The sequence below is a fragment of the Procambarus clarkii genome, chromosome 34, assembly GCF_040958095.1.
Source record: "Procambarus clarkii isolate CNS0578487 chromosome 34, FALCON_Pclarkii_2.0, whole genome shotgun sequence".
NCBI classification, from domain to species: Eukaryota; Metazoa; Arthropoda; class Malacostraca; order Decapoda; family Cambaridae; genus Procambarus; species Procambarus clarkii.
This window is the reverse complement of record NC_091183.1, coordinates 39,305,646-39,323,837: the sequence shown is the minus strand read 5'-3', so window position 1 is coordinate 39,323,837 and position 18,192 is coordinate 39,305,646. Positions and strand designations below refer to the sequence as shown.

The 18,192-nt window shown below is 49.2% G+C and overlaps 3 protein-coding genes across 3 annotated transcripts in view; 2 read left to right on the top strand and 1 right to left on the bottom strand.

The window, feature by feature from the left end:
* trio (trio Rho guanine nucleotide exchange factor) overlaps window positions 1-18,192 on the bottom strand; it is a 766,603-nt gene that overhangs the window by 478,539 nt on the left and 269,872 nt on the right. The gene's annotated exons all lie outside the window — the stretch shown is intronic.
* Window positions 3,745-18,192, top strand: part of LOC123762089 (discoidin domain-containing receptor 2) — a 273,769-nt gene continuing 259,321 nt past the window's right edge. The window contains exon 1 of the mRNA XM_069335891.1: window positions 3,745-3,892. The gene's annotated coding sequence lies outside the window, so the exon portion shown is untranslated. The remainder of the gene's footprint in view (window positions 3,893-18,192) is intronic.
* LOC138371063 (uncharacterized) lies at window positions 5,091-6,576 on the top strand. The gene is made up of 2 exons (XM_069335716.1): window positions 5,091-5,199; window positions 6,095-6,576. Exons 1-2 carry the CDS (start codon window positions 5,091-5,093, stop codon window positions 6,574-6,576), a joined length of 591 nt encoding a protein of 196 aa, XP_069191817.1.

The window sequence follows — 18,192 nt, the reverse complement described above, 5'->3', positions numbered from 1 at the left end:
TGTATCCTCACAATCTCAATGTACCTTCTTGTATATATATAAATAAATAAATAAAAAATAAATAAATAAATTTGGACTATAGTGCAAGAAAGGTGAATTATCATCTCTGTTACGTCAGTTAAGAATTGAATGGTTTTCTTGTCCTCAAAGGAATTCCATCCTATATGTACAAATATTATGTACAAAATGTGCATATTGTTCATAAATGTTCATATAGAAAATGTGGACTTGGGGGGACACCCCAAAAATGCATTTTAAATCGTGGTGGTTTTGTAGAGGACATGAGACAGCTGCTATTTATCCTAGCCTCTCCTAGGCCTAGCAGCAAACATATATGTATTAAATTAGTCCTAAGATTGGGTATATTAGGCCTTGGATGGCTTAGTTTGTACCTAGGGGATGCCAGGTTAGGTTTTTTTGCAGGTTTTTAAATACCTTCTGTAATCCAGTGGGACAAAAGATGGAGTTTGTCGTGTGTGTCGTGTGTGTGTGTGTGTGTGTGTGTGTGTGTGTGTGTGTGTGTGTGTGTGTGTGTGTGTGTGTGTGTGTGTGTGTGTGTGTGTGTGTGTGTGTGTGTGTACTCACCTAGTTGTGCTTGCGGGGGTTGAGCTCTGGCTCTTTGGTCCCGCCTCTCAATCGTCAATCAACAGGTGTACAGATTGTACAGAGGCGTACAACATGTGTGTGTGTGTGTGTGTGTGTGTGTGTGTGTGTGTGTGTGTGTGTGTGTGTGTGTGTGTGTGTGTGTGTCTGTGTGTGTGTGTGTGTGTGTGTGCACTCACCTAGTTGTGCTTGCGGGGGTTGAGCTCTGGCTCTTTGGTCCCGCCTCTCAACCTTCAATCAACAGGTGTACAGATTGTACAGAGGCGTACAACATGTGTGTGTGTGTGTGTGTGTGTGTGTGTGTGTGTGTGTGTGTGTGTGTGTGTGTGTGTGTGTGTGTGTGTGTGTGTGTGATATATAATAACAATCTGCACCAAAACCACTCACCAAGGGCTCAGTTCACACAAAGGTTGAGACTCTTAATTAAGGTTGACTACATTCCCAGCGCCCATAATCAACGCTGGCTAAATTGGGGCATGAATACTGCATGATGAGTTGGTGTCGTAAGTTCAGGCGTTACACCATAGTGCCAGCGGTGCTGCAGTGCCAGGGGTGTAGCAGTGCCAGGGGTGTAGCAGTGCCAGGGGTGCTGCAGTGCCAGGGGTGTAGCAGTGTCAGGGGTGTAGCAGTGCCAGGGGTGCTGCAGTGCCAGGGGTGCTGCAGTGCCAGGGGTGCTGCAGTGCCAGGGGTGCTGCAGTGCCAGGGGTGCTGCAGTGCCAGGGGTGTAGCAGTGCCAGGGGTGTAGCAGTGCCAGGGGTGTAGCAGTCCCAGGGGTGCTGCAGTGCCAGGGGTGTAGCAGTGTCAGGGGTGTAGCAGTGCCAGGGGTGCTGCAGTGCCAGGGGTGCTGCAGTGCCAGGGGTGCTGCAGTGCCAGGGGTGCTGCAGTGCCAGGGGTGCTGCAGTGCCAGGGGTGTAGCAGTGCCAGGGGTGTAGCAGTGCCAGGGGTGTAGCAGTCCCAGGGGTGCTGCAGTGCCAGGGGTGTAGCAGTGTCAGGGGTGTAGCAGTGCCAGGGGTGCTGCAGTGCCAGGGGTGCTGCAGTGCCAGGGGTGCTGCAGTGCCAGGGGTGCTGCAGTGCCAGGGGTGCTGCAGTGCCAGGGGTGTAGCAGTGCCAGGGGTGCTGCAGTGCCAGGGGTGCTGCAGTGCCAGGGGTGTAGCAGTGCCAGGGGTGCTGCAGTGCCAGGGGTGTGGCAGTGCCAGGGGTGTGGCAGTGCCAGGGGTGTAGCAGTCCCAGGAGGAGGAGGGGGGAAGGGACACAGCCGGTGTACCTAGGTGTTCATACACACTCACACTCACCCGAATATTTTCACACTCACACTCACCCTTCACCTGGGGAGGTCACTCACACTCACCTGGGTACTCACAACACACTCACACTCACCTGGGTACTCACAACACACTCACACTCACCTGGGTACTCACAACACACTCACACTCACCTGGGTACTCACAACACACTCACACTCACCTGGGTACTCACAACACACTCACACTCACCTGGGTACTCACAACACACTCACACTCACCTGGGTACTCACAACACACTCACACTCACCTGGGTACTCACAACACACTCACACTCACCTGGGGGAACACACTAAACACACTTACCGCAGTATATATGTAACTCTGAAACAATAACATAAGATTCCACGTGGAAAATTACTTTATGGTTAGTTAGGTTGAAGCTCCTAGTCTTATAGCGTGTGGGCGACTGTCTTATTCTATCTTTACAAGATAGAGATTATTAGTATCTTGTCCACCAGACTCGCTGTGGTTTCATCAATATGTACAATATGTTCAGTTTGTCCCATGTATAATGTCTCAATATGTACACTATTGTACATATAAGATCTCGTAGCACAGTTGGCTTCGTTGTCGGGTATCCCTGGCGGGACAGGAATGATTGGGGGATGTTTCCTTTCACCTAATACTTCTGTTCTCCCTGGCAACAGGTAAACATAATGGGTATCCGGAAATTAGGCAACTGTTGTGTGGATATATATATATATATATATATATATATATATATATATATATATATACAGCCTTCCTGTCCCCGACAACGGAATTATATAATATTAAGGCTGTAAAATGAGATCGAACTTGTGTCTCTACAGTCATGTGCCTGTAGAGTCCAGGAACACGGGTTCGATCCCATTTTACGGCCCCAGTATTTTCTCATAATATGGAAGTTTATACAGAGAATAGGGGTACCACCTATGGTGCAAGTGTAGGGACCCATAGCCTCGGAGAAGAAAATAATGAGTGCTCAAAGATGACCTTGTGGATCCTCACTGAACACTTTGATACTTTCTTCCCCTACCACGGTCGGCCGAGTGGACAGCACGCTGGACTTTTGATCCTGTGGTCCTGCGTTCAATCCCGGGCGCCGGCGAGAAACAATGGGCAGAGTTTCTTTCACCCTATGCCCCTGTTACCTAGCAGTAAAATAGGTACCTGGGTGTTAGTCAGCTGTCATGGGCTGCTTCCTGGGGGTGGAGGCCTGGTCGAAGACCGGGCCGCGGGGACACTAAAGCCCCGAAATCATCTCAAGATAACCTCAAGATAACCACCCCTATTCTTTTAGTGTGTGTGTGTGTGTATATATATACCGAGTATATATATATATATATATATATATATATATATATATATATATATATATATATATATATATATATATATATATATATATCGACCGACATTTCTCTGAAGGCAACACACCTGTTGTTCCCTTACAGTAATAACACCTAAGAATCACTCATGTGTACACAGTGAACGCTACAAGAGCCATCTCCTACGAACACAAAATATCGCTTTAAAACTCTAAGGTGGAAAAAACGCGGACGACTCCAGTGTTTTTGGCAACAACGGGCGACCATCCTGTGTAAAATAGCTCCGTTATTGGAAGCCGGGATTACATTATTCTCTTAATTGTAGGCATAACGGTGTGGTGGCGTATATTAGACTGTGTTGGTGTGGTCTGATGCGTCTCTCTGGTGGTCATAACCACGTCTCCTCCGCCTCGAAGCACCCACACCAAGAGACGCCAATAATGTGATTGCTCGCTGGCGACGCGGGAAAATTGGTAGGTGGCATCAGAGGGAGAAGGAGGCCCGGGCCGAGAGAAAATCCTAAGTTCAGTGTGACAGTGACTGTCGCGGCGGGCGGACGTGTGCCGGTGCTCCTTCCTGACCCCTCTGACTCGTGGGCGCCAAAGTGTTCCTCGCCAGATAAGACAATTACATGGGACGTGAACGTTAGTGATTTATCAGTTCTGATGGGCTGTGGTGAGTGTTATCTTCTCTAGTTTACCAGCGTGGTTAATTCTCTCAGTTACGTGATTACTGTTGGCCGCATTTAAGAACTTACAAAGGTACGGCTGAAGCCTATAACATCAGGAGGTAACCAGTGGGAACATTATAAGTGATAGTGTACACTACACCACAGAACTGTTTAGTACACTGAGGTGACAATGATTAGAAACAATAGGTCTGGCGTGTTAATAATCGGGTTTACCATCTGGGTTACATTGATATTTAACTGAGAGTAGGGAAGATTATATGAGATATAGGGAGATGAAACAGATTAGATAAGGAATAATTAACTTGTTAATATTTTAGCGGCAACAGGAGTCATTTTAAAGAAGGGTGAAGGGGAAGCAGCTGAATTTACACGCCACTAACATTTCACTGCACATTTCACTGTAGGAGTTACAGTGTCCTCGGTTATTACGGAGCTCAGCTGGTATTGTTGTTGTAGTTCTGGGTTATCTGATAACCATTTATCCTTGCTGAGTTACCGTTCATGGGGATATTAATTGTCTGTCTGTGTGTGTTATGTCTTGATCTCTAGTACTTAACACCATGTCTCTCTGTCTCTCTCTCCTCTCTCTCTCTCCTCTCTCTCTCTCCTCTCTCTCTCTCCTCACCTACCCAGGTAACTGTGTATTGTTGAAGAGAGCTATGTGTAACATTGCTACCATGAAACTATATTACAATGAAGTAATGTTCATTGTATTAACATGTTCAATGCTTATCAGTGGCAACATAAAACAATGTTTACCATTGCAAGGTTAACACGAGACAATACTTAACATTGCAATGTTAACACGAGACAATAATTAACACTGCAATGTTAACACGAGACAATAATTAACACTGCAATGTTAACATAAAGAATGTTTATATATAAAACATGGTGACATACTTAACATTGGATTACAGTTTTCTCCTCAAATACGACACATTTCTACGACTCGTTAAAATATGACGCATTAGTAAAAAGTAAAGCATCTTAATACTGCCGTTTTCTATACATCGAATTCGATAGGTTAAGTGGGTTGCTTGGGTTCGTATCCTTTTGGTTAGGCAAAACATTTGCATTTTATACGTAAATGGAGAGTCCATGCTGGTATATTGGTCCGGAAGCAACATATAGCCACCGGAGACCACTTGGGCATTCGGGGATCGAACGCCGACCTGCAATATGGGAGGTTGTCGGTGTAGCGACTATTCCAAGCGGCAGGACGCACAAGTTGTACAGCATTGTGCACCAGTCACCCCGGAGTACTTCGTCTACAGGAATACTTTGTATCGTTTGGTTCACTAAATAATATTGGGGTTAAGTAGCATATTTCCTCTGGTGTTGGAGATTGTATTCATGTCTTGGGTCCAGGTACGTATTAATTCATAGATGTTGACATAGCAACGTCCCCTGACATGTGCCACAACGCATCTACAAGTGCCACAACGGCCACACAAGTGCCACAAAGGCCACACAAGTGCCACAACGGCCACACAAGTGCCACACAAGTGCCACAACGCCCCCCACAAGTGCCACAACGCCCCCCACAAGTGCCACAACACCCCCACAAGTGCTACAACGCCCCCCACAAGTGCCACAACACCCCCACAAGTGCCACAACGGTTACACAAGAGCCACAACCCCCCCACAAGTGCCACAACGCCCCTACAAGTGCCACGACGCCCCCACAAGTGCCACGACGCCCCCCACAAGTGCCACAACGCCCCCACAAGTGCCACAACGCCCCCCACAAGTACCACAACGCCCCCCCACAAGTGCCACAACGGCCCCCACAAGTGCCACAACGCCCCCACAAGTGCCACAACGCCCTCACAAGTGCCACAACGGCCACACAAGTGCCGCAACACCCCCACAAGTGCCACAACACCCCCCACAAGTGCCACAACGCCCCCCACAAGTGTCACAACGCCCCCCCACAAGTGCCACAACGCCCCCACAAGTGCCACAACACCCCCCACAAGTGCCACAAGGCCCCCACAAGTGTCACAACGTCCCCCACAAGTGCCACGACGCCCCCACAAGTGCCACAACGCCCCCACAAGTGCCACAACGTCCCTCAAGTAGCAGCATTAGTTCTTAGAGTTTGGGTTCACTGAGCGAAGACGGAGCGCGAGATTGGCAGGAAATTGGTCATCGTCTATACTGACTGAGTTATTTCCCCCGAGGAGTGCCACCTGTGTCTGTCGCCCCGGGAGTGCCACCTGTGTCTGCCGCCCCGGGAGTGCCACCTGTGTCTGCCGCCCCGGGAGTGCCACCTGTGTCTGCCGCCCCGGGAGTGCCACCTGTGTCTGCCGCCCCAGGAGTGCCACCTGTGTCTGCCGCCCCGGGAGTGCCACCTGTTTCTGCCGCCCCGGGAGTGCCACCTGTGTCTGCCGCCCCGGGAGTGCCACCTGTGTCTGCCGCCCCGGGAGTGCCACCTGTGTCTGCCGCCCCGGGAGTGCCACCTGTGTCTGCCGCCCCGGGAGTGCCACCTGTGTCTGCCGCCCCGGGAGTGCCACCTGTGTCTGCCGCCCCGGGAGTGCCACCTGTGTCTGCCGCCCCGGGAGTGCCACCTGTGTCTGCCGCCCCGGGAGTGCCACCTGTGTCTGCCGCTCCTGTGGGAGGAGATCCTCTCAAAGGAATGGATTGGAAACCACAACATGATTAGTGCTATTATCCATTCTCTATCCATGGTTAGGTTTGGTTAAGGTTATTTTAGGTTTAGGTTTGGATAGGTTATGTTTCAATTCGCTTGATTACGTTAATACGGTGTATATTGACGATAATGTAAAATAGGGAATTCGTAAAATATTTGAGTGTGCCCGCAAATTCCGTTTACAGAAAATTCTTCAATTTCAAAACGAAAAAATCAAAATTTCAAAAACAAAACGCCAAACATGAAGGAGTTTTGCCTAAATACAGTTTTAACATTAAAGGTATTGTCAGGAGGAGAAATATTAACACAGAACCAAGCAGACAATCGTCAGCGCTAATACTCTAACTTAAGTCAAAATCTTTGTGAATCTGAATTACATAGTTCCCCCTTGAGGGTGATCCTCGTAGCCTTCAGAGATGATATAGGGCACCCAGGGGTCGTCCTCGGTCTGAACCACGAGTTAATATTACAGTTGCTACAGTTACAGGTGTGGTGTGAGAACTGTGCCACACCTGGACACACTACACCTGGTACAGTGACAGGTGTGGTGTGAGAACTGTCCCACACCAGGACACACTGCACCTGGAACAATGACAGGTGTGGTGTGAGGACTGTCCCACACCCGAACACAACACACCTGGTACAGTGACAGGTGTGTTGTGAAGACTATCCCACACCCGAACACGACACACCTGGCACAATGAATGCCTCCATAAAGCAAGACTTGCGGACGATACTTTACAAACTTCCGGGGGGGGGGGGGGTTCGTCCACCACTTCGAACCCCACCAAACTTTCTCGTAAAGAATTCTATTGTGAAATTGGTCGTTGGGAAAAATGCATAAGTTCCGAGAATTGATGTTTAGAACAAGCAAAATTATTAATAACGACTGTAATAATTATATTAATTCAAATTATTATTGCTATTTGTATCATCTATAGATATAATAGAAACTGCGTCTGTCTGTTCGAAGTTGGGTCAGGTGTTCGTGGCTAGGCTCGCCAAATTCTGCAGGGTGACTGGTCGCTGTCTGGGGATGGTCATAGGCGGGTCGGGGTCGACCCCTCACGTTTCCGCTTTTGCCTGAAATGTCACATTACGCTTAGTTCAAATTTCGGTATATGGTAAGTTCGATTCCCATTAAGATTCATCTAGCATGTCATTTTCTACGTAATCATTAAATGTTAGTTCAACACGCGCGTGCGCGCTCACACACACAACCGGGGCCGGTCGGCCGAGCGGACAGCACGCTGGACATGTGATCCTGTGGTCCCGGGTTCGATCCCAGGTGCCGGAGAGAAACATTAGGCAAAGTTTCTTTCACCCTATGCCCCTGTTACCTAGCAGTAAAATAGGTACCTGGGTGTTAGTCAGGTGTCACGGGCTGCTTCCTGGGGGTGGAGGCCTGGTCGAGGACCGGGCCGCGGGGATGGTTATCTTGAGATTATCTTGAGATGATTTCGGGGCTTTAGTGTCCCCGCGGCCCGGTTCTCGACCAGGCCTCCACCCCCAGGAAGCAGCCCGTGACAGCTGACTAACTCCCAGGTACCTATTTACTGCTAGGTAACAGTGGCATTCAGGGTGAAAGAAACTGCCCATTTGTTTCTGCCTCGTGCGGGAATCGAACCCGCGCCACAGAATTACGAGTCCTGCGCGCTATCCACCAGGCTACGAGGCCCCAACTAAACCACTGGCTACGAGGACACTAAAAGCCCCGAAATCATCTCAAAACAACCTCAAGAAACATATGTGGTGGAGCCTGTATACAGGTCAACGGTCACAATTCGTCAACATTATTGAATCATTCACTTTGAAAGGTTATGGTGGACCTAAAGAAATTGTTAAATCTCTGCTTTAACAAATTAACAGTTTCGAGGAATCATGCAAAATGAAACCGTGGTTCGAATATCCGTAGAGTTATGACTCGGGTTTAAAGAGGCACATAATGGGTACATCAACTGAACCAAATAGTTCGTTTAGTTAAATAACTGACAATCTTTTCAAGCTAGTTACTCAATTGTTAATATTACATACACATGTACATACATATATATCCATATACACAAATACATATACATATCAATAATCTTTTTAATATCAAGAGGCTCGTAAGGTCTGTATATGATGTATTAACAGCCAAAGGAACGAAACAGGAAGGTTTTTATCTTAATACAATGTTAGAAGTGCATGAGTAAAGTTCCGAGTACCTTTCATTCAAACGCAGCACCATCATGGTTCAGTGGGTAGTGTGTATGCCTGAGGAGTCCAGAGGTCTATGTTCGATCCCATTATACAGCCTCACTATTTTCTCATCATTGTGGAGCCCATCTTTCTAAAAATTATAATACTGAGAGTAACTATTTGATTAAACGTACTAATATGTAGTGTTCCACCCCCCCCCCACTAAGTGGCCCTGAACGATAGTTTGAGAGCCGCTAAGTGACCCTGAACGATAGTTTGAGAGCCACTAAGTGCCATATAGGATGTTCAGATGGCAGCATCTTCCTCCTGCTCCACACTACCCCCCCCCCCTGCTCCACACTACCCCCCCTGCTACACACCCCCATGGTCCGCCCTCCCCCCCACCTGCTCCACACCCCCATGGTCCGCCCTCCCCCCCCCCTGCTCCACACCCCCATGGTCCGCCCTCCCCCCAACCTGCTCCACACTAGCCAGGGCAGCACAAAGAGAGGTGCCATAGTGTGGATGCTGTACTTCTCATCTCTCCTGGTGGTAGCGAGAGGCGGCGGGACGGGGGGGTGGGGGGGGGAGTATACATTAAGGACGTAAACCTCACTTACATAGCACTCACCTTCACACACTCCGACATCCACTGTCGACACTATTCTGCATTTTTAAGCCAAACCGTTTCCCCCTCTGCCACTTTTAAAAGCTTTAATTTTAATTAAAAGCTTTGAAAAGACTGTTGACTGCTTACAAAATTAAACGACATGTCTATATAACTCTGAGCCTTAAGGCATGGCCTGGAGAAGGGATTTGAGGGTTTTCCGTCTTGGAACGTTATCAGCCGTAAAGCTGCAGTATCAGTATGAGACGCTTTACCTTATCTTAAGCTTGTTCAATGCTGTGCGTGATGTAATTAGGGCTCACCATAGCCCGTGCTACTTGGAACTTTTAGTTCCAGGGAGCGAATCTTAAACAACAAGAAGAAGGTAGCGTGGCCAGGATTAGGGGGTTTCTGTCTATTGCAGTGGTCGTAATTGTGTGTGTGTGTGTGTGTGTGTGTGTGTGTGTGTGTGTGTGTGTGTGTGTGTGTGTGTCTGTGTCTGTGTCTGTGTCTGTGTGTGTGTGTGTGTGTGTGTGTGTGTGTGTGTGTGTGTGTGTGTGTGTGTGTGTGTGTGTGTGTGTGTGGACACCCCTATACAGGTTAGGGGGTGTACACTAAATATCCAAAATGGGAGAAATGGGACACTGGCGGCTAGCTTTCCAAAGAGGTGTAGGTGTTGGGACCCAGGGCACGGGATTGGGATCCAGGGCACGGGATTGGGACCCAGGGCACGGGATTGGGATCCAGGGCACGGGATTGGGATCCAGGGCACGGGATTGGGACCCAGGGCACGGGATTGGGACCCAGGGCACGGGATTGGGATCCAGGGCACGGGACTGGGACCCAGGGCACGGGATTGGGACCCAGGGCACGGGATTGGGACCCAGGGCACGGGATTGGGACCCAGGGCACGGGATTGGGATCCAGGGCACGGGATTGGGACCCAGGGCACGGGATTGGGACCCAGGGCACGGGATTGGGACCCAGGGCACGGGATTGGGACCCAGGGCACGGGATTGGGACCCAGGGCACGGGATTGGGACCCAGGGCACGGGATTAGGACTCCATGACACGAGGTTCGGATCTGAGCCGACCACACCTCTTCATAGCTTCCACCTTGGATAATTGGATTGTTTCAAGCGTAGGTTAGACGCATGGATGAGTTTGGGTGGATATAGACGGCACAAGCCCCATATGAGCCAATAGCCTTTCTATAGTATTCTGCATTCTTATGTACTGGCAGGAGATTGTCAAGTTTGACAGTGAAAGGTGCCTTCGAAACCCATGCCGTCAAAAAGTGGCTTCCCTTTCTTTTCCCATGTGTGGGTTACCTTACTGGTGTTCAACCAGATTGTTGTGACTTATTCTCTGCATATGTGACTTATGAACATGAGACAGCTGAAGTTCACCTCAGCATCACCTTATATTGCCAGAATGAAGAGAGATCTAAGAGGCCAGGGGAGGCAGATATTGCCTCGTTCAAGCCTGCTGTTGTGGGTGGTAATTTGGCAACCTGGAGGAAATGACTGGCCTGGGAGTAGGAAAGGTGTTATTTCCAGTGAGAAAATGTCTCCTTTCTCCAAGAAAAAAGATGTTCTTCAGATCCAAGAGCAGAACTGGCTGAACTGACGTTAACGTGGTCATTACATTTGATCACTACAATGTTGACCAGACCACACACTAGAAGGTGAAGGGACGACGACGACGTTTCGGTCCGTCCTGGACCATTCTCACAAATCGACTTGAGAATGGTCCAGAACGGACCGAACCGTCGTCGTCGTCCTTTCTAGTGTGTGGTCTGATCAACATATTCCAGCCACGTTATTGTGACTCCTCGCCTGCGCCAGTACAATGTTAGCGTCAACAGCCTCGCCACGCCCTCCTGCAGGAGTGACCAGGGGCGTCACTCCTACAGGAGTGACCAGGGGCACGCTGGGGCCGGCCGGAAGCGTCCTCGGCGTAATCCTTGTGGTTTCATTACTCCCTCAGGCAGGTTTTATGGAGCTCTACGTCACCTCGCCAGGAACATTGCCAAGAAAAAAGTTAATGACACGACCACGGGATTGGCAGATGACTGAGTCAGGAGGCGCGGTGACGGCGCTGAATTGAGAGTGAGCACTGAGCACCAGGAGGATATCTGTACTGAGCACCAGCAGGATATCTGTTCTGAGCACCAGCAGGATATCTGTTCTGAGCACCAGCAGGATATCTGTACTGAGCACCAGCAGGATATCTGTGCTGAGCACCAGCGGGATATCTGTTCTGAGCACCAGCAGGATATCTGTTCTGAGCACCAGCAGGATATCTGTACTGAGCACCAGCAGGATATTTGTATTGAGCACCAGCAGGATATCTGTATTGAGCACCAGCAGGATATCTGTACTGAGCACCAGCAGGATATTTATACTGAGCACCAGCAGGATATCTATACTGAGCACCAGCAGGATATCTATACTGAGCACCAGCAGGATATCTATACTGAGCACCAGCAGGATATCTATACTGAGCACCAGCAGGATATCTATACTGAGCACCAGCAGGATATCTATACTGAGCACCAGCAGGAGGACATCTGTACCAGGCACCACCACTAGGACACAAACTTAGCACCATTTAACTTTCCTAAAACACTCTAAATATAGTTATAAAACACACTTTAATAACTATAGTCTTGTCTACAATGACCATGTATGATTAAGAAGCATTTATTATATCTAATTTCCATGTATACAATGATTATTGCTCCATAAAATATTGTATTATTGATGAGTGAGTGTCACTGAAGACCGTCTGGTCTTGGACTTGAAGACTGAGGACGTCGTCTCTGAGGAAGCAGACCCCGGGACAGGGAAGGAGGAGATGGGGGAGAACTGGGGCAGAGTGAGAGATAGAGAGCACAGGTCTGTGTAGCGTCAGGGGGTCCGACCTGAGGGCGAGTTAGGCAAGTTTTATTGATTTGACACAGATATGATGTGGAAGTCTGGGTGACAGGCTCCGGGGGCTGAGCAAGGAGTTGGAGGAAGACGAGGAGGAGGAGAAATGGAAAGGAGAAAGAGGAGAGGGGGAACAATGAGAAGAAGGGAGAAGTCAACAAAGCTTGACGTAGAAGCAGAGAAGATGAGGAATTCAAACATGTGAAAGAGTGGGTGCAAGCCGAAGTGTGAGAGGTAGGAAGGGACGGACGGAGAATAGAAAGATAGTAAGGGAGGAAAAACAAACTCCAGCAAGTGAGAGGAGGGAGAAAGGAACAAAAGAAGTGCGACAAACCAACAAACATGGGTAATATCTTGGAGGCCAAGCAGAGACAGGGGCTAATACCTGCCCCAGCTCACCAAGATGAAGGGAAGAGTTCGGTCAAGTATATTGTGCTTGTGGAGCTGTGTAAGGAACTGGCTTCAGCCACCTCTCGCTCCTCCTCCTCCTACCACTCAGCTCTAAGGCACTACGAGGTTGTTTATACCAATACAGCCCGCCCTCATAAACAAAGGCCAAAGTCCATTCCATCCACCCGCCAAACCCTCTGTTTATGAATGAAAAACGGTTTACACACGACTCACAACTGATGACGCCAGAACACTTCCGGAACAAGTGCTTCGCTAACGACTGTTATTGGAACCACAACGCTGTAAATGCTTCATCCACATACTTCAAATACAAATAATGTCCAACAGAGCCTAGACTCATAACCAAACCTAACCAATGCCTAAATATGCGCAGTATGCTAATATATAACAATATTAATTTATATTTGAGAAAATTCGTATTTTGAATGAACAGCATGTTAACATTGATGAATGCGTCTTTGGGGTCGACCGCTGGATGGAATGGACTTGGTCTAAGGACGGGTTGAACAATAATAACCTTGAGTTGTGAAGTTTCCAAGCTTGTAAACTGTTTAATAAATGTAAACAAAGCCGCCACCATAGAGGAAAAATGTACAGATATCGTACATATGGTTACATAAATGATGACTCCTGGCCTTGGTTGCCTCTTGCTCTTCTCTATTCCAGATCGATGCATTAGGTCGAGTTCCCTCAGTCATTCGTCTAACTCAGTCTTCTAAACTTTCCTCGTAACTCAGACCTGTAAGTTACCTGGTAAGTCCGTGTTGGTAAGACCAGGCGCAGGTCAGAGCGTGGGAGACGGCGCATAACCAGGTACCACGACCTGGGAGTAGTTCTGGTGTGGGCGATACCAGAGAAATTGGAGGGATTATTTTTAAAGGCTGAGGGAGTGACGGAGAAGATGGGAGGGACATCAGTATTCCCGTGACGACACCGGGGACGCCGGGTCGAGTCACGGAATGTGTGATGGGTCAGGGAGGGATGGGACGACCCCGGTAACACCACGTCCTTGTCACGTTAGTCTCAGGGTGCTTCAGGTCGTCCAGCGGTGCTTCAGGTCGTCCAGCGGTGCTTCAGGTCGTCCGGCGGTGCTTCAGGTCGTCCAGCGGTGCTTCAGGTCGTCCAGCGGTGCTTCAGGTCGTCCAGCGGTGCTTCAGGTCGTCCGGCGGTGCTTCAGGTCGTCCGGCGGTGCTTCAGGTCGTCCAGCGGTGCTTCAGGTCGTCCGGCGGTGCTTCAGGTCGTCCAGCGGTGCTTCAGGTCGTCCAGTGGTGCTTCAGGTCGTCCAGCGGTGCTTCAGGTCGTCCAGCGGTGCTTCAGGTCGTCCGGCGGTGCTTCAGGTCGTCCAGCGGTGCTTCAGGTCGTCCAGTGGTGCTTCAGGTCGTCCAACAGTAACATACATAAAACTGTAGACATTTACTTCAGTATACTTATTATGATGTAATTTATTGTTTTAGAGTGAAAGCTTCAAGCGGGACGCCTGAGATCATTGTTGGTCTTGGTCATATTGAACATTGAAGCCTCATAAAATTACTAACAAAAGCTGGTTCCAACCGCATATTAGGTGAGCAGCACAGATGCCCTTCATGTGGGGTGGGCGGCACAGATGCCCTTCATGTGGGCTGGGTGGCACAGATGCCCCTCATGTGGGCTGGGCGGCACAGATGCCCTTCATGTGGGCTGGGTGGCACAGATGCCCTTCATGTGGGCTGGGTGGCACAGATGCCCTTCATGTGGGGTGGGCGGCACAGATGCCCTTCATGTGGGCTGGGTGGCACAGATGCCCTTCATGTGGGCTGGGTGGCACAGATGCCCTTCATGTGGGCTGGGTGGCACAGATGCCCTTCATGTGGGCTGGGTGGCACAGATGCCCTTCATGTGGGCTGGGTGGCACAGATGCCCCTCATGTGGGCTGGGCGGCACAGATGCCCTTCATGTGGGCTGGGTGGCACAGATGCCCTTCATGTGGGCTGGGTGGCACAGATGCCCTTCATGTGGGCTGGGCGGCACAGATGCCCCTCATGTGGGCTGGGCGGCACAGATGCCCTTCATGTGGGCTGGGTGGCACAGATGCCCTTCATGTGGGCTGGGTGGCACAGATGCCCTTCATGTGGGCTGGGTGGCACAGATGTCCTTCATGTGGTGTCATAACAAGGTGGGTTATGACCCTGAGAATGACCCCAACTTGGAAGGGACATAAAGACGCAGATCAGACACAGAACGGAACGCCATGAACGGTAACCAACCACTGAACAGTCGGGAACCCAACGTCGACTTCCCGACTACAATGCTGAGACTCAACTTAATAAAAAAGAATCATCCTCAAGTAGTGAACTTCTTGAACTGTTCAAACCTCAACATTGTTTCCCGTGTGAGAGATGAAGATGTTGTTGATTTAGATGTTGCTACTGAGAACGAAATGTGCAAGTAGCAGGGGCTATAATGAGCCGGTAACAAGCTTGGATTCCTTCAACGTTGATGTAGTTGAGTAGTCACCAACCCTCCACCTGCGCCGCCGAAGGAATCCTGGCGCATAAAACGGTCATCACATCAATAATGTGATGACCAAATGCAAGTCGTAGCCTCGTACAAACGACCGGGTGTGGTGATTAGCGGCGGCCATAAAGGATAGAACCTGTAACTCTTATGGATGGAATATACAAAGATATGGACTAGTAACTAAACAAAAGTTCATCTTTTGTAATATTGGAGTTCTTAAGGGCATAAAAAACTGTGAAACAGTAACCATAAACCTAACCTGTCCTAGGCTTAAAATAAGCAATACTAGGCCTAACGCAGGCAATCTTGCATCACATTAATTTGATACATATCAGTGCTATACGAGGCCTAAGAGTAGTTAGGTTAGGTTAGTTCTTTCTTTCTGTAGCCCTTTGTAAAATTAATAGCACAAAATGTGAATAATTTGTTTTTGAGAGAGGGAGGGAGGGAGAGAGAGAGAGAGAGAGAGAGAGAGAGAGAGAGAGAGAGAGAGAGAGAGAGAGAGAGAGAGAGAGAGAGAGAGAGAGAGAGAGAGAGAGAGAGAGAGAGAGAGAGAGAGAGAGAGAGACCCCGAAGAAGGAGTCCTGAGGTTTCGAGTTCGATCCCCGGTGGAGGCGGAAACAAATGAGCAGAGTTTCGTACACCCTGATGCCCCTGTTACCTAGCAGTAAATAGGTACCTGGGAGTTAGACAGCTGCTACGGGCTGCTTCTTGGGGGGGGGGTGTAACAAAAAGGAGGCCTGGTCGAGGACTGGGCCGCGGGGACGCTAAGCCCCGAAATCATCTCAAGATAACCTCACACGCCACGGTCCGCGGTTCGAATTGAATGTAAGATCACCCAAAAATTCGGCTTAATTTAGTAGTCACTTAACTTAAGTCACTTAGGAGTGACTTAACACATGTGCTGGTCTTTCCTTCACCTTCAGTAATATTAATACTAAGTCAAAACACAATGAAAACTCTCCTTGGAGACCCATTTTCTAGTAATCAATAATTAATAATGACTTGCACAAAAGAGACCTTTGCAGTGGTGTTAGTAACGGCCCATGTCGCATACTTCTTGAAGCGCCTCGCTCCACACAAACACATTTACATATAAATTGAGATTTATTACGAATATTGAGTGTGAGGAGCAACATATATATATATAGCCGTAACTCAGAGGTATAGGTTGAGAGAGAGAGAGAGAGAGAGAGAGAGAGAGAGAGAGAGAGAGAGAGAGAGAGGGAGAGGGAGGGAGGGAGGGAGGGAGGGAGGGAGGGAGAGAGAGAGAGAGAGAGAGAGAGAGAGAGAGAGAGAGAGAGAGAGAGAGAGAGAGAGAGAGAGAGAGAGAGAGAGAGAGAGAGAGAGAGAGAGAGAAAGAGAGAGAAAGAGAGAGAAAGAGAGAGAAAGAGAGAGAGAGGGAGGGAGGGAGAGAGAGAGAGAGAGAGAGAGAGAGAGAGAGAGAGAGAGAGAGAGAGAGAGAGAGAGAGAGAGAGAGAGAGAGAGAGAGAGAGAGAGAGAGAGACAAAGACATAGAGAGACATGGATATGTGTCTCTCTAGGGAGAAGAGAGGGAAGGGGGAAGCAAAAGAGAGGTGTAGAGACGGAGGAAGATGGAGAAAGAGAGGGAGAGAGAGAGAGGGAGGACAAACCACAGGTGTGGGGGAGTGTGGACAGGCGAGCAAGGACGCCCAACAGGTAATGTATGCTGATTGGCTTGCTGGTAATCTAATACAGATACTCCCTGCACGGTAGTCTCCATCACATTACCCGCTCCCTCACTCACCCGTCACCACTCCTCTCACACCCGCTAGTGCCCGCTACCCGCTAGTGCCCACCACCCGCTACCCGCTAGTGCGCACCACCCGCTACCCGCTAGTGCCCACCACCCGCTACCCGCTAGTGCCCACCACCCGGTAGTACCCGCTACCCGCTAGTAGCCACCACCCGCTAGTACCCGCTACCCGCTAGTGGCCACCACCCGCTAGTGCCCGCTACCCGCTAGTGCCCGCTACCCGCTAGTGCCCACCACCTGGTACCCTCTGAATTTAATAACGCCACAAAAAATATAATTATCCGACGCTCAATTTTCCTGCTCAGAACAAGAACCATATTGCATTGGTAATTTTTCCTCTCACACACTCTCTCTCTCTCACTCTCCCTGTGTTGGCCTTACCTACAGCCTCCGCTCATCTCTCGCTCATGATGAATCAAACAAATACAATTATCTCTGATATGTTTAGCGAAAGATTGTTTACAAAATTTCTGTTAAAACTTGTAGCTGGATATTACTGTATTCCATGTTGTGTGTCTACCTGTCACTGGCTACAGTGATGTGTATGTGTACTGTTCACTACCTGTTACTGGTTACAGTGATGTGTATGTGTACTGTTCACTACCTGTCACGGTTACAGTGATGTGCATATTTGTTCTCCATTTCACCGTACGGATTACACTGAGCGCATTCATGTGTTCTCTGGCTTTAAGAGGCTTGAGAACAATAACGCGACAGAACAATGTTATCATGTGTAATCTGCTTTTGGAATACATGTTTCAGAAGCTTGTAGGTTAAAGAACTTTGACGTTGTTCAGCAAACAGTATCGCCTGCACACCTCCTGTTACTGCAACAGAGCCCAAGTGTCTTGCAACAGCACTGGTAAACAACCCAAACAAACGTTTAAAACAACAGTAATGACGAGAAAATCCTTGGAGCAGGACGACGGGATCGAACCAGCGTCCAGGGTACTCCCATACCTGCGCCTACTAGTGTGAGGGAGTAGTAGGGAGCTGGGAGTCTGGCATTTGGCTGCCTGGGTCGAGGTAATCCCACAGACGTCTAGAGCAGCTCTTTAGTTAATTACAGCGAGCGGGAGGATGGCGTCACACAGGTGAGACACTTGACGCTTTACAAATGTCACGGGAATGAGCCCATTGCGCACCTGTTGCCTTTGGAGGGTTGCGGTGATGGGTATGGAGGGATGGGGAGGGGTGGCCGGGAGAGGGGAGGGTATGGGACA